This window comes from Microcebus murinus, chromosome 2 (assembly GCF_040939455.1).
Source record: "Microcebus murinus isolate Inina chromosome 2, M.murinus_Inina_mat1.0, whole genome shotgun sequence".
NCBI classification, from domain to species: domain Eukaryota; kingdom Metazoa; phylum Chordata; class Mammalia; order Primates; family Cheirogaleidae; genus Microcebus; species Microcebus murinus.
In genome coordinates, this window is record NC_134105.1 from 122,533,690 (window position 1) to 122,549,946 (window position 16,257).

Here is a 16,257-nt window from a genome sequence, read left to right on the forward strand (position 1 = left end):
AAATGGAGAGGCAGGAGCTGACATTAATTGCCTGCTCTGTGCCAGTTTCTGTGCCAGGGACTGTCCCTGCATTCTCCCTCACGACAATCCAGCCAGGAGTGTAATACAGCCCCATCTTTCCAAGCCTCCTCTTGGAAACTGGAGGCTCCAAGAGGTTAGTTAATTACTGAGGCTCACGGAGCTGGCAAGGAAGGAAGCCAGGACCCAAAAAGAATCTGTTTAACTTCGAAGTCCTCCATGCTGTCACTGGGTATGATCTGGGGGCAAGCACTTTTGCTACTAGGCCGGCAGAACAACTAAGAGTGTTCTCCATTTTGTACCTTAACACTAAGACAGTAAAATCAGTGGGAAGTTAGACGTAGGGCTTGCAGACATATGTAAGCCAGTCCCTAGGTAACCACTTACCTGAATATTTTATCAGAGGGCTGCTCTCCCAACACCAGGTCGAAGCCTCGCTGAAATATTGTGTAAGGCCAAGGCCTAAAAAAAGAAACGTTATTCAATTAAAGGCAGCTCAACAAACACTTGCTGAACACCAGCTTTGTGCAGACACCATGCGAGGTTGTGCAGACCCAGTGATAAAGGGGAAATATCCCCTGCCCTCCAGAAGCTCACTAATGCGAGCTCACACATGGCCTTGAATCCTGGAACTTGCCCAAGATCAGGATCAATGTAAAAGTCCCTGAACCACTAGGAAAATGGAATTTAATAAACATGACAATTGGAACTACATATGGAGTAAAATCATACTAAAGTGGACCTCACATATCCATAATTCATGGTCCTTCAAATATAGATTTACAGAAACCTAGTTTGGCCTCACTTAAGAAAGATGGACAGCATGATTTCTTGAGATAGTTCTGGATTCAGACCCTGTTGCACTATTGAACCAACTGCCTGACTTTGAGCAGACTATTCTCTTTGCTGAGCCTAATTTCTTCATTTGTCAAAATAGGGTTAATAAACAATAGCTGCCTAATAGACCATTATGAAAAATTAAGCAAGCCTCTTAGGCCAAGGACCACAGTTCATACAGAGTCTTCAACATGTTTCCTTGCTCAAAAATGACATAAAGACTTTGATAGGTTCAAAACATCATCAAACATTTTATGTCACTCATTCAAACAGAAACAATTGAATGGAATTGGCAAATGATTCATAAATGTAAGTCTTCTAGTGAACGTCTAGGTATTGTCACATGTACTAGAAAGTAAAAAAATCTATTTCTTTTAAATAGTGTATATCTTTTAATTAACCCAGATAGTGAAATCCCAAATCATTTACTCATTCGAGCAAGAATTAGTAACACCCAAATATCATGTTGAGTACTGAGTTATTGCACACACTAGATAGACTTAGATCTTACTTTCATGAAACTCGTCTCCTAACTAACCCAATTATTGATGATTTCACTGTAGACATTCCTTTGGTTTTCAAGGACTACAAAAAGTCAGAAGAATAAATCATCACTACTATTTGGGGCTAAATCTAATACTAGGAGTTAATACAACGGTTTTCAGTGCAGGGAGTACCACCCAATAGAGGGCATTTAGAGAAATTTATGGCAGTCCTTGAATGACACAATGATTGGGGGTGGGGGCCAATATTGGCCCCTACCTTTAAAAGGTAGGGCCAGGAATGCTAGAATGGTGCAGTGCTCAGGACAGTTCTGCACAACAAATACTCTCCCCGTGTCCTGTAAGCTTTTGAATGTCTTGGAGGACATTCAGTTAGGTGTTGAACACCTGCTTCTAATGATCTAAGCCTAGATGCTAACTTCATTTTCATATAACCACAAAGTGGCTTGTACAGTGTCAATATAAGATGAATTTTCCAGGTATATCACTATTATGAAAATTGAAGGAAAATTACACATTGTATAATTACTTTTTTCTCTTTTTCTTATTTCAATAGATTTAGGGATACAAGTGTTTTTTGTTACATGGGTGAATTATATTATGTTGAAGTCAGGGCTTTTAATGTGTCCATCACCAAAATAGTGTACATTGTACCCAACAGGTAGATTTTTATCCCTCACTCCCCATCTACCTTTTCCACTTCTTAGTTTTTAATATCCATTACACCACTTTATATTAATCCCATATATGCCCCTCATTTAGCTCTCTCTTATAAGTGAGAACATGTGGTATTTGTTTTATTCATTCCTGAGATACTTTATCTAGAATAACAGGCTCTAGTTTCATCCAGGTTACTACAAAAGACATTATTTCATCCTGATTTATGGCTGAGTAGTAATCCATGGTATATATATGTTCTTTATCTGCTCCACATTTTCTCTATCCACTCCTCAGTTGATGGGCACTTAGGTTGATTCCACATCTTCGCAATTGTAAATTGTGTTGTGATAGACATTAGGTGCAGGTGTCTTTTTTGTAAAATGACTTATTTTCCTTTGGATAGATACCCAGTAGTAAGATTGCTGAATTGAATGGTAGATATACTTTAGTTCTTCGAAAAATCTCTGTACTGTTTTCCAAAGAGATTGTACTAATTTACATTCCCATTAACAGTGTATAAGCAGTCCCTTTTCACCACATCTGAGGCAATATCCATTATATTTTTGACTTTTTAATGATGGCCATTCTCACAGGGTAAGGTGGTATCTCACTGTGGTTTTAATTTGCACTTCCCTGATGATTAATAATATTTTCATATTTCTTGGCCATTTGTCTATCTTATTTTGAAAAAAAATCCTGTTCAGGTTTTTGCCTACTTTTTGATGGGGTTATTTGTTGTTTTCTTATTGATTTGCTTGAGTTCTTTGTAGAATCTAGATATTAGTCCTTTTTCAGATGTATAGTCTGACAATATTTTCTCCTATTATTTAGATTGTTTATCTACTTTGTTAATTATTTCCTTTGCTATACATAAACTTTTAAATTTAATTAAGTCCCATTTATTTATTTTTATTATTATTGTATTTGCTTTGGGGGTCTTACTCATATATTCTCTGCATAGACCAATGTCCAAAAGAGTTTTTCCTATATTTTCTTCTAGAATTTCTATGCTTTCAGGTCTCACATTTGAGCCTTTAATCCATATTGACTTAATTTTTGTATATGGTGAGAGATAGAAATCCAGTTTCATTTATCTGCATGTGATTATCCAAGTTTCCTAGCACCATTTATTTAATAGGGTATCCTTTCCCCAGTGTATGTGTTTGTCTGCCTTGTCAAAAATCAGTTGGTTGTAGGTATATGGCTTTATTTCTAGGTTTTCTATTCTGTTCCATTTTCTGTGTGTCTACCCTTATACCAGTACCATGATGTTTTGGTTACTATAGCCCTGTAGTACAATTTGAAGTTAGGCAGTGTGATGGCTCCAGATTTGTTTTTTTTTTTTTTTTTTTTTTGAGACAGAGTCTCACTTTGTTGCCCAGGCTAGAGTGAGTGCCGTGGCGTCAGCCTGGCTCACAGCAACCTCAATCTCCTGGGCTCAATTGATCCTCCTGCCTCAGCCTCCCGAGTAGCTGGGACTACAGGCATGTGCCACCATGCCCGGCTAATTTTTTGTATATATATTTTTAGTTGGTCAATTAATTTCTTTCTATTTTTGGTAGAGACGGGGTCTCGCTCAGGCTGGTTTCGAACTCCTGACCTTGAGCGATCCGCCCGCCTCAGCCTCCCAAAGTGCTAGGATTACAGGCGTGAGCCACCGCGCCCGGCCCAGATTTGGTTTTTTGTTTGTTTGTTTGTTTGCTTGCTTGTTTTCTTAGGATTGCTTTGGCTATTAGGGCTCTTTTTTGGTTCCATGTGAAGTTTAGGATTGTTTTTTCTAAGTTTATGGAAAATGACATTGGTATTTCGATGGGAATTATGTTGAATCTATAAATCACTTTGGGTAATATGGACATTTTTAACAATGTTGATTCTTCCAATCCATAAACATGAAATGTTTTTCCATTTGTTTATGTCATCTATGATTTCTTTCATAAGCATTTTGTAGTACTCCTTGTAGACATCTTTGACCTCCTTTCTTAAATATATTCACAAGTATTTTATTTTCTTTCCAACTATTGTAAATGGTGTTGAGTTCTTGATTTGACTCTCTTGACTACTAACTAATTAGAAACACTACTGATTTGTATACATTAATTTTGTAACCTGAAACTTTAGTTAATTTACTTATCAATTCTAGGAGTCTTTTGATGGAGTGCATGATCACTTTTAATCACTAATGCAGTACATGTGTATTAGTATATATTGCTCTTACATTATATTGAGTATTATATATTACATTATGTATTATATTATGGTGAATATACCTTAGGTGCAAATGTTTGCCAATTTCATTATTTATTCTATTATAGCATATTAAAATAGTTATTATAAAATTATAAAACATAATTATTATATATTAATATCATTATTATATTAGTGTAAATTATTTTTTCTCCTCTAATTACTGTTAAGGCATTACATTTATGGAAATTTTGTGTATACTTATTTATTAGTTATATATTTTATTTAATAATAAAAGGGGTTTAAAATATTTGTTATAAAATAAGTGATGGGTCTGATAGGGTTGAGAACCGCCAACCTAACCCAGTCAGCTAACCAACTTACTATCCAAGGAGTTGGTGGTTGCAAGGGGCAGCCACTGGGACTATGTAAGGGAGCGGGTGGGATGAATGTGTTCATTATTTATGCTTTCTATTTATAAACCCTTTATTCCTGGGATCCAATTTAGAAATACCTTGAGGCAACAAAAATTGCCTCTAAAAAGTACCCAAACACTGTACTATGAATAACCCCTGCATCAAATAAAAAGCCTCCCACCCCAGGTGTTTTTCATGTTTGTTCTGTTCATTGTAGGTGAACCCACAGAGCAGGGTTTGAATTTGATTCTTTTCTGCTGAACAGTAAGCGGTGTTTATGGGCAGCAGAAAAATATGTATTGATTCAAGAAAATGTCTAGAAATCACGAGAAAAAATGTCTCACATGATCCTAGACACCTAGAAAAGGGAGAAAAAAAAGAAGAGGGACATGCAATTTTATTTATCTCTATTTCGGATAGAATCACATTTTATTTACTCCCAGTTTAATAATTTTAAATAGCATGCATTTTGCCTTTCAGTCCTTTCTAGTACTCAAAAATGATATAATGTGCAATTAGAGTTAATTCTTGGCATAGTTCCTAGGTTGTTTGAAAATATATTTTGAGGAGCCAAATCTTAAGGCTGGCATTGATTACAATGTGAACAATTAACTGTGCAGAATGACACAAATAAACCTATGTTCAAACCATATTTAATGAATCAATGAGCTTGGAAACATTTATTAAGCACACACCCACATGTTGCCAGGTACATTAGGTCAAAGAGACCTGCTGGTCTTGAGGGGCCTGAAAACTAAGTCAACTCAGATCCAAAGGGTGCAAAGGGTGCAGAGGTCTGCAGTGTAGACCCTGTCCTTATCACGTTTGGAGGCAGCAGGGCACAGTGGTTAGGACATGGGGTCTGTAGCCAGTTGCCTATTTCAGCTCAGCTGCCACTCACTATGTGACTGTGGGCAAGTCCCTTAATCATTTTGTGTCCCCATGTCCTCATCTGTAAGATGAGACTAATAATAAGAATTTTATCAATCTAGCAAAGTTGTTATGAAGAGGAAGTAGCCAATATAATTAAAGTGCTCAGAACAGTGCCTGGCATTTAGTGAGCAGCATGGAGGCATTTCTTAAATAAGTTAAATTTAGCAATTATCTGGATCAAATATAAATACTACAATAAGGAATGATCTCCAAATTTTCATAGAGGAAGAAGTGTCTTGCGCTAAGTTGCAAATGCAATGCCAACACCAGGCTTTAACTCAGACTGTAAATGTCTTTGTACTGGTTGGAAAGGAGGCAGTGAGAGTGTGGAAAGGCTAAAGCCGGACACCCCACCTCCCACCTCCCACCAGCGATCACTCTACAGAGCAACTGACTCCACAGTGCTGGCACGGACACAAAGAGGGGCAGAGCCTGTGTGAAACAGCAAGAAGAGTCAGAGTTGTAAATTGCAGCAGCAAAGGAATAAAAGGGAATTTACTTATTTTCTTTCCACTAGTAAGGGAGGATCTGCCATAGAGATAAGAAATCTTATTTGATTTATTTAGCAAATATTTGTGGAGGCCTATTATGTGTGAACTGTGATATTAGGCAGCAGAATCGGAATAAGGAGGTTCTTGCCCTCAAAGGAATCTACAGTTTTTCTAAAGAAACACGTACAGGCCCAGACAAATCAATGCAATGTTCAAAGGGAAGGGATTTATAGGAAATAAGCTCAGTGGGAGTGGGTGGTGGCAGGCCACCCTTCCTAGTGCAGGGAAGGCTGTGTGCTGGCAGTACATGGAATTGTGGTTGGGGAGATTGGAGCACGTGTGAGGAAAAGCCACGGAGGGCCACACAGGAAAAGGCAGGGGCAAAGTAATCAAGAGATGGACCTAAAATGCTGAAAACACTTTGAAACTGACTTACCTGAGAGCAACTAAAAGAGGACAGGCCTCTGTATTAGGGTTTTTAGAACGCAAGTTAAAGTGCACAAGACGAACTGGCCTCACCTTTGAAAAAGAGGCCCATCGCTGAGTCCTATATACAGGCTGAGCCGGCGACTGCCCGTGGGATGCCTGGAAACAGGGTCTAAAGGACCCGACAGTCGTCCCTCACTCACACCACAGGCTTCGTTCTCCCCGCTCGCCTAGTGTTTGCGGGCAGACCCTGCTCCGGCAGCCCCGCGTGTCTTTGCAGGCTCGGACCACAGAGCAGGCTCCTCCCTCCTCATCAGGGAAAATAATCTGGGGGGAGCTGCCTGGCGCGCCCCGAGTCAGCCGAGCAACCGGGACACCGGGACCACGGCCTGGGGCCGGGAGCAGGGGCATCTGTGTGGGTGGGAACTTGTATTTGCTTTTCAGAGTTAGGGCTGGGGAGGACGGTGAGTGGCAAAGGAAAATAACTTCCACTTCGGCCTCTATCGATTAATGCCCGTGGCAGCAAGGGCGCCCTCAGGGGCAGGTGGCGGCGCTGAGCGGGCTGTGCCGATGCCAGCTTTGCAGAAGGGCGCTCGGCCACCGAGGAGCCACGGACCGGGTCAGGCCAAGCGTGGGGCAGGAGGGTGAGCCCTGTCATTGGGAGAACCTTCAGTCTCTTGTCTCCACTTTGATATGTGGCCTTCAGTGTTGTCTTTCCTCTGCACTGGGCAACCCACGCACAGCCTCTTAGAATAGAGCTTGTTTGTTTGTCAAGGTCTTCATCTGAACCAACCAAGCCCCTGAATCGAATCCTCCCACGGGACGGCCTCCGTTCAGGCGCCACACGGGCCAGCCTGGGAACCGCCCGATGCCCCGCACCACGCCGGGCACAGTCTGTGCCACGCGGGAGCCCACTGCTCCGGAGAGCAGCACCCAGCAGCGCCCTGTGCACATCGCAGATGCTGAGAGCTGTTAGTTCTCCTTTATTTGCCTTTTCTTTTCTCCTCCTGTCTCCCACAACACCCACACTCAGCACCGGCAATTTCCAAGCTTTCAGTTGCTCTCCCTGACTCCCTCTCCTCTTCCCCGGGACGCCCCCGCTGGCGCAGGCATTCTCCCTTAGTCGTGGGGATGTCACTGGCCAAGAGCTGGCTGTGGCCCTACTTGACGATTGGCCTTCACCCTGGTTACTGGGCATTTCCTCCAGTGTGACTCCTAGACCCAAGCGGTGAGTAAAGGCCCTGCGGGCGAGCCTGCCCGGGTGCTCCCTTCACACCGCTCTCTCCGTGCGGCCAGCGAGCACTTCTGCTCTAGACAAAGGTCCTCTAAGTGCTGCTTTGATTGCGTGCTGGCCCAGCTTCCCGCCTACCTGAGGCGCCTGGAAGCAAGCTCAGACGCTGTTGCCAGCACGTCTGCTGACGGGCTTCCTTGTGGAAGAGAAGGAGGAGAAATGGAGACGAATGGATGAATAGATAGACGGCAGATAGATAGCACTGGGTCGGGGACAGAGTGAGGGAGAATATGCGCACGTGTGTGTGCATCTGTGTGCACACGTACGAGGGGGTGTGCCCTTTTCATACAGTCCAGCGTAGAGGGAATGATTCAGCTGGAGGCAATGATGTCTGAGGTGTTTCATGAAGAGCTTTTAGAAACTATGAGCTTTTTCTGAGCTTACATATTCTTCCACCTGTCACTAAAGGAAACATTTTACAAATGAAAATATTTGTCCCTAGTTAAATGAAAGCGCATCCTTTCCCAAGCCTGCCTCTGGCCCACATTTGGCTAAGTTTCTGGTGGAAGCACGGTTTTATAAAGCTTCTGCCTAGCTATTTGCAACACTTTGGGGTGCCAGTGTAGGATCCAATATCCATCTGTAATGTGAGAGCTTGGAGCAAGTGTTCCTTTTCTTAACTAGGTAAAAGCATCTACAAGAAGGAAGCAGTGAAAGAAAGAGAATAGAGGTTCATTTTAAAAAGTGCTCTGGAAAAAGGTAGTTTGCAAGATATATAGAAGGAGTGGGGGAGGGAAAAATGCCAAAAATGAGTTTTCCAGCTCTGCAGTCGGCTGAACGATTCCACGCTCCGGCTGATCCCGATGGTAAACGGGGAGACTGCTGCGTATCACTGTCTTCACAATCACTGCCAGTTCTGGGAGAAATAAGTACCTGGAGTGGCCAATCTCTAGATTATCTGCTAGACCTGTGGCTTTATCAGAAATTTATAAGAATAAAGACGAATAATGACGTCCAGAGTTTATGTAGGGCGCTTTCGGGCTGTGGGGCCTTTGCAGATGCGCTTCTCCATCTGGAGCTGACCCTCCCAATTCTTGGATAACTTAGACTATTCTTTAAAATGGCATAGCTCAAAATGTTTACAAATGTAGTCCTAAAATAGGTCTTCCCTGGTGCTCTAAGACGAGGGAGCACCCCTGTTATGTTCTCTCATGACATCCCGCACTTTCCTTTATAGAACCTATAGCTTCAGTGGATATATTAACTATTTATATAGTGTTTTCCCCGCATCAGATACAAAGAACCTTGCCCTCACAACTGCTCTGTCCTCAGTGTCCAGTATGCGCCATCACATGGCAGATGCCCAATACAGACCAACTGCCTTGCGAGTGAGGCTGAGGGTCGGTTGGGTTTGTCTCCTGGATAAGGCAATCATTGAACTATATGACCTCAGATAAGTCACTTGGTTTTTTACAACCTCAGTATAGTCATGTGTTGCTTAGCAAGAGGGACACATTCTGAGAAATGCATCATTAGGTGATTTTGTCATTGTGTAAACACAATGCCTACTACACACCTGGTCTATATGCTATAGGCTATTATTCCTAGACTATAAACTCGCATAGCATGTTACTGTACTGGATACTGTGGCAGTTATGACATAGTGGTATCTGTGTGTCTAAACATATGCAAACAGAAAAGGTACAGGAAAAATACAGTATTAAAATCGTATGAGATCACCATTGTATACACAGTCCTTCATCAATTGAAACATCATTATACAGTGCATGACTGTATTTTCATCAACAAAATGTGGCAAAATGGTAGCGAGAGCTGTTAAATGTTGATCATCGGGCAGTATTCAGAGCCCCCCTGAAGTTGGTGGAAAACAGGGTCAGGGATCTAAAACGAGCCCTATCAGTGTGGCGGCCACCCGCGTCCCTTTGTGCAAACACAGCAACGGAGTGACAGGGTCATTGAGTTGAACCAGTGTTGGAGGTTCCAGTGGATAAAATAAAATGTTGGCAAAATGGCATGTACAGTTGTTAAATAAGCACATATATACTTAGCACAGTGCTGCCACAGAGAAAAAAATACAATAAATACTAGCTATTATTATTCATTATAATTAACATTCTCACTTGGTAAATAGAAAGTGTATATCTAACCTTACTTTTAGAAAATGAACTGTGATGCTCATTGTGTTATCTTTTAACATATACATCTCATGTAACTAAAAATTGAATATTGATGTGACTGTATTAATTATTTAATGCCAATTCCTAAGCAAACAAATTCATTTAGAATTTTTTACACATTAAAATAACATACTCATCAGTAACCACCAAAGGTAGTTAGGAGTGAAACCAGACTGAGTCAGTTTAAAACCTGGCCCTACCACTTCTTAACTGTGTGGCCTTGCTAAGTTCACTGCTGCATGCCCCCAGACTGCTCCAGCCACTCCTCCCTCGCTTCGGCCAGGCCGGCACTGCCCTGCCCAGCCTCCCTCCTCACTTCAGAGCCTGGATCACTCTCCTTGCCAACATTTCTCCATAATTTTTGGCAAGTTCAGTATCTACTTAGATAATCTTTTATTTTTTTTAAACTCAAATTTTATTACATCTTACATTACATTCTAATATTAAACAGTTTAAGTATAGACGATCCTTTTAATATTCAAGTCAGTTCCTCCAACAATCCTGTCTGCCACCCTCCTACTACCCTGGTCATATCCTAGATTACCCTATCTGCCACCTTTGCTTGGTCTCAGTTTGAAGAATCTCAATATCTGAGCATCATCTCCTACCTTCTCAGCTCACTCTTTCTAACACCACAACAATTTTCTACCTGCCTTAAAAATCCAACCATTCTACCACTGCTCCCTGACCTCACCCAGCCCATGTACTTTCTTCCTTCTTGAATCAGATTAAATTCTGCCATCCATTATTGGAATCATCCTTTGCATGTCACCTCAACTCCCACAGCCCTCCAGTGCCTCATCACACTTGTCTGAAACTCTCCAACACTGGCTCAACTCAGCAACCCTGTGGCTCCATTTCTGTGTTCGCACAAACGAATGCAGTTGGCCACCACACTGATTGGTGTCATTTTAAACCCCTGCCCACTCAGCTCAAGTGGGCTCGGAGTATTGCCTGGCGACTCAACTGCATTTTCCTTGTCCATTTGCTCTCCCTCTGTCTAGATCACTATTTCATGACTTCTTCTTTCTCCCCAAACTTCTGACACCGCCTCCCCATCCTCTCCCTCAGCTGATGATCTACCTCTTAGGTAACAAGGAAGTAGAGGCGATCAGATTCAAAGCTCCACCGCTACGTCCACCCGCCTGCCTGCCCCGTGCCTACAACTCGGGCCTCCTTGCAGCGACTCAGCGTGCAGCTTCCTGCTGCTGGCTAGAGCGCCGCCGCCCCAGCTCATCCTTCGGCATCTTATAGGAAATGGGAGATGAGGAAGGAGCCCTAGCTGGCAGTTACCAGTCCAACTTTCTTCTGCTCCTCCGCCCTCAGGCATGCAAGAGCTCCAGAGAGCCTCCACTTCTCCATGTGTGTGTACAGTGGGAGTCATAACATGTGGCATGCGCCACACAAAGCTTGCACTGTCGAAAAAGTGTGTTTCGGATCCTTGATAATCTTTGGCTACTAATTTTTAAACAACATTTTGGGGTAGTTTTCATTCTCTATTTTATATATATGTGCATGTGTGCGCTTTACATAGATTGTCTCGTTTAAAGATAGAGCAATGAAAAGGTGACACAATCTCTGCCTCTCTGTGGCTCAGTTTTCTCATCTATAAAATGGGGATAATAATAGTACCTACCTCATCAACTATACAGGGTGGAATGATTTTTTTTTTTAAATATAAGCAAATAACATTCAATAACCTTGGGCTATAGTAAGTTCTGAATAAATGTCACTATTATTATTCACATATTAATAGGAATTCTGGTCCTGAATGGTGAAAAGGGGTGAAGAAATTGCCTGAAGAAATTCTAGAGACATATGTGATAATTTTGAAAATGATGACTGTGAACAAAGTGTTGTAACTTTCACCCCAGATTTTGGAATTTAAGGTTACAACCTTGCCCCAGAAAGTGGCAACGAAGACAAACCACATATACACACATATATGTACACAAATACAGAACTCAGGCTTGGTTTTTCTGTTAACAAAAAGCAGGTCAGAGAACAAGGGATGTAGGAGACCCTGCCACGGATCCTAGTTATGCAGGAGAGCTTCCTACCTTGATTCCCAACACCTGACTTAGAGGGGAAGGCTAGATTTTCCTTTGGCGTAAGGGTCATCAGAGAAGGCAGACAGAGTTCCTCCGTCCTCGTCCGGGGAGAGCTGGCACAGATCCTTGCAGGACCCCTGCATATTCTGGGATCAAGGATTATTTAAGGCAGAGGGAAGACATTCTGAGTGGGTCAGAAAAAGCAGCTGCCATTTATAAGACATCCCACATGCCAGGCAGGCACTATGTTCAGTGCCATCCACGCGTCATTTCACAGTCACCTAGCGCACTCGACGGCCGGCTATGTAGCTATTATTCCCATGCGGCAAAGGCAAACAGAAGTTCAGCAAGGTCACCTTAGTTGCTCGGGGTCACAGGGCTAGCAAAGGCAGAGGTGAGGGTTCTCACACCCTGCACAGCCTGCACTTTATCCCACCGCGCTCTGTTCCTCTCATCATCGTGGGCATAAAGCTGATGGAGAAATGCACCAAGACAGAACTGGGCCGACATGCGGGGCGGGTGCTGGGCATCAGCTCGGCTTGCCCAGCACTGGCCTGCAGGTGCGGAGCAGAGCTTGGAGCAGGAGTGCCGGTAGTGCACAGGAAGAATGGCCTGCTCCCTTGCCCGTCTTTTCACAGGGCAATTTTAGCCTACACCATGCTGTGTTACAGTCTCTTGTTTATCTGTCCTCCTCTTCAAATGTTCTCTCATTGACATAGCTACTGAATCTCTTATCACAGCATCTCTTATAAGTGATGTCTAGCAAAACTGTTCTCAAACTTTGGGGCATATCAGATCCACCCCTTGTGTAGCACACTGGTTCTCAAATTTTGGGTGCTCTCATCACACAAATTTAGGGTTGGGCCAAGCATCGGCAATTTTAAAAAGTTAGCTTGAAGATTCTGACGCACACAACGGGTTGAGAATTGCTGACCTAACGTGGCATTCACACCCTAGATGGTCTTTATGGATGAGTTTGGCATTTGATAAAATGTGATTGCCATTAAAACAGAAATTGCAATCTACCCTAGGAATTCATTGGAACCCATATTTTAAAAATTTCTGAATAATAATGAGAGGTGAAGCACATTGAGTTCCTTCCTGTCCCTTTTATTGATGAATCAAGAGGTCCCAAATCTCATTATAATTATATAAGATGCACATTCCTTTTTAAAAAATTGTCAGTCATTTTTATTTCCACAGATTAACAGTTCCTTTAAAACAGTATTATGCAGAATTGAGATTTCCTTACTTTCATAAACGCATCCACAGGTACAGATGCCATTCCCACATACACACGTGTGGCAGTCCCTGTGTGACACGTGTGCACACATACAAACTCACACACACTGTCACAGCTGCAAAACTGTCTTTGTGTGTAGGGCGGTCAGGCGGCTGGTGGGCCCTACCGATGCTCTCTCCCTCCTCCCCTACGCCCCTGGCAGCCGCTGCACACGCTGAAGGCCCTCGGGCAGACAGAGCCAGCTGAGGCAGGGCCCTCGCAGTCACACACACAGAGCCCCCCAGAAAGGGCTCGCCGTGGCTCGGGTTTATGGCTGGGCTCTGGAGACAGACAGCTCTCTGTTCGAATCCAAAGTCTGGATTCAAGTCCCTTGCTAACTGCTTGAAACTGACACAGCTCAAGATATTTACCCTTTCCAAGCCTTACTCTCCTTTTCTGTGAAATGGCGACAATAGCAACTACTTGTTACTTACAGGACTATAAGAAGATTCAATGAATGAATAATGTAGTTTCAGTACCATGACTGTAATACATTAATGGTTGTCACCTTAGAAGTGTAAATTTCCTCCCCCCATTTCTCTCTGGTTCTGCATCTAAGGGCTGAGTTGATTTTTATCCCAAGCTATTGCAGCCAGGGCTTCCAGTTCAGTCCTCCTGAAAGCTTGTTAGTCTCACTTACTCCTGTCCACAGGCGCAGCCTGCTGTGTGTCCCTGCACACTGTGCTCACAGATGAACAGGACGGAGCTCGGCAACGGATCTGTGCAAATCTATCCCTGTGCAAGAAAAATAGCTCAACACCTCTTCACAGCTGAACACAGCCTCCCTGCACAAAGCAGGGTGAAAACCTGGGGCCTCCTCCACCAAGGCACAGCAAATTCCAGCCAGAAGGCGGAGAGGGGACAGCACTAACACAGAGGCAGGCAAAGAAGACACAGCTTCCTACGTTTCATGCAATAGAAGACACAGCTTCCTACGTTTCTATGATTTAATGTCAGGGGAAATCAACAATGCAGAAAAGCCAGGGAAGAATAAAATATCCATCAAGGAATGGCATTTAGTATAGGGGTTTCACCACTTTCCCAAAGTCATTCCTGTCTGCTAATTTGTTTCAATTCAACATATACTCAGCAAGTTTCACTATTAATCACTTGTTCATTTATTTATTTACTTGAAAAAATAATAATTAACCAACCGCCATGTAAAAAACATTTTGCTAACCACTGTCAAGGGACACAGAAATGACTAATACGCATTCTCTGCCATCAAGGGCTTCATTAACGTACTGATTCGTTCCTTGAGCATTTATTACAACCTCTGATGAGACAGACACGCAGGAGAGCGCTGGCCTACACAGAGAAAAGGCTGGGACCTGGCCTGCATCACGGTCCCATGGAACAAGAATTACACATAAACAAACCATGGCATTTATTTTGCCAATTTTGGCAATTGAACAAGTAAAAGCAATTATTTATTGTACATTTAGTAGTAGTCAATGAGCCACGTGCTTTGCATTTATTTCACTTAAATATCATAAAAAACCCTGAGACACAGCTATTATGGTAATACTAGCTCTATTTAATTGATGGGGAAAGTGAGACTTAGGAAAGTTAGATAACATTAGCTAAAGTGTTATAGCCATCAAATGGCAGTGTCAGGGCTCAAGCCCGGCGCTCTTAGACGCCAGAGCCCTGGCCATGGCCTCTGCATATTACCAATACCTGGCGCTGCAAGTGAACAAGGAGAGCCACTGAGCTGCGCTGGCCAGAAGGGCCAGTGAGGTGGGGCCACATCCTCAGTCCCAGGCAGAACAAAAGTGAAACTCCAAGTGAAATGGGAGTGATTGAGTTCACCGGAAGGAGAGACCGTGTCCTTTCCGAGGGGCATGGAAAAGGCTCGGGCAGAAGAGCTATTTTAGGCGAGCTCTGAAGGATGCGCGGAGTCCAGGTGTTAAAGGTGTGGAAGGGAGGGCAGGCTGGCTGCGGAAGGATGACGTGGACAAAGGCATGGCAAGGGATGGTGTCAGGGGAACGTCACACACAGGGAAGGGTCCAGTTCATCCCAAATGGAGGATCCAAATAGAGGGGAAAGTCAATTAGAGCCCTATCATGATGGTTCATGAATGTGGACCCATACCGGGGAGGTCACTGGGACCACTCAGAGGCGTTGAACACAGGAGCACTTCCACTGTGGGGAACACAGGATGAATGGGACAGAGAAACTCAAGGTGGAGGAACCAGCAGAGCCGCCTTTTGCAATCAGGATAAACAAGAGTAAATAGGGTCGGAATGTGGTGGGTGGATGTGGATTGGAAGAGAAGGAGCACCCTCAGGCAGAACATCGTAGCAGCTAGTTTAAGCAGTGGTAGAGGAATAGGAAATAGCCTAAGGTGGCCTCACAGTTTTGAGCCAGAAGGACCAGGAAAATGATTTTTCTGTGAACAAAAAGGAGCAGTTCCAGGGGAGGACCGTAGGTGTGTAGAGGTGGGGGCAGGGCTGGAGGTGCAGGAAACGAGGTCTGACTGGCTGCAGAGGCAGAGCGTTGCCTGCGAGCATCTGGGAAGGATGCAGCAGGTGGCTCTGAGCAGAGCTGACACTTAAAACAGAAATAGTGAGATCGGTGGTAAACACAGAGCACATGAGAACAGAAGACAGTAAAAACAAGTCCAATGACTCATCGCTTCACATCCCCATTTTATGGACAAGCTTGCTGAAGTTCAGAGAGGCTAAAGTGCCAAAAATCACACGTAAGATACACGAAGAAACACCATTCATTCATTCAGCAAACACATCCAGCAGCAGCATGGGCCGAGCTGGCGCTCAGAGAGCAGCAGTGAGGCTGCGGGCCTGTCCCTAGGAGCCAGGCACCGTGCAGTCACAAGCCGAGGGGCGACGCTGAGGAAAGGAGCGTGGTCCTTGAGCGCGCACGGCTGCGGAGAGGCTCTCTGAGAAGCTGGGGGTTAGACCCTGGGTTGAGGACCACGCCACTTCACGACTTCGAACTCTTACCAGGACACGGCGGCTCCTTGTGACGGCCCTCGAGTACCCGCCTCTCTCTGCCGCCGTCAT

At 43.8% G+C, this 16,257-nt stretch overlaps 1 protein-coding gene across 2 annotated transcripts in view; it reads right to left on the reverse strand.

Annotated features, from left to right (window-relative positions):
• ASTN1 (astrotactin 1) overlaps positions 1-16,257 on the reverse strand; it is a 315,886-nt gene that overhangs the window by 104,246 nt on the left and 195,383 nt on the right. For both annotated transcript variants that reach the window (XM_012765031.3, XM_012765030.3), the window contains exon 9: positions 406-480. In XM_012765031.3, the coding sequence (XP_012620485.2) occupies positions 406-480 (75 nt within the window). The remainder of the gene's footprint in view (positions 1-405; positions 481-16,257) is intronic.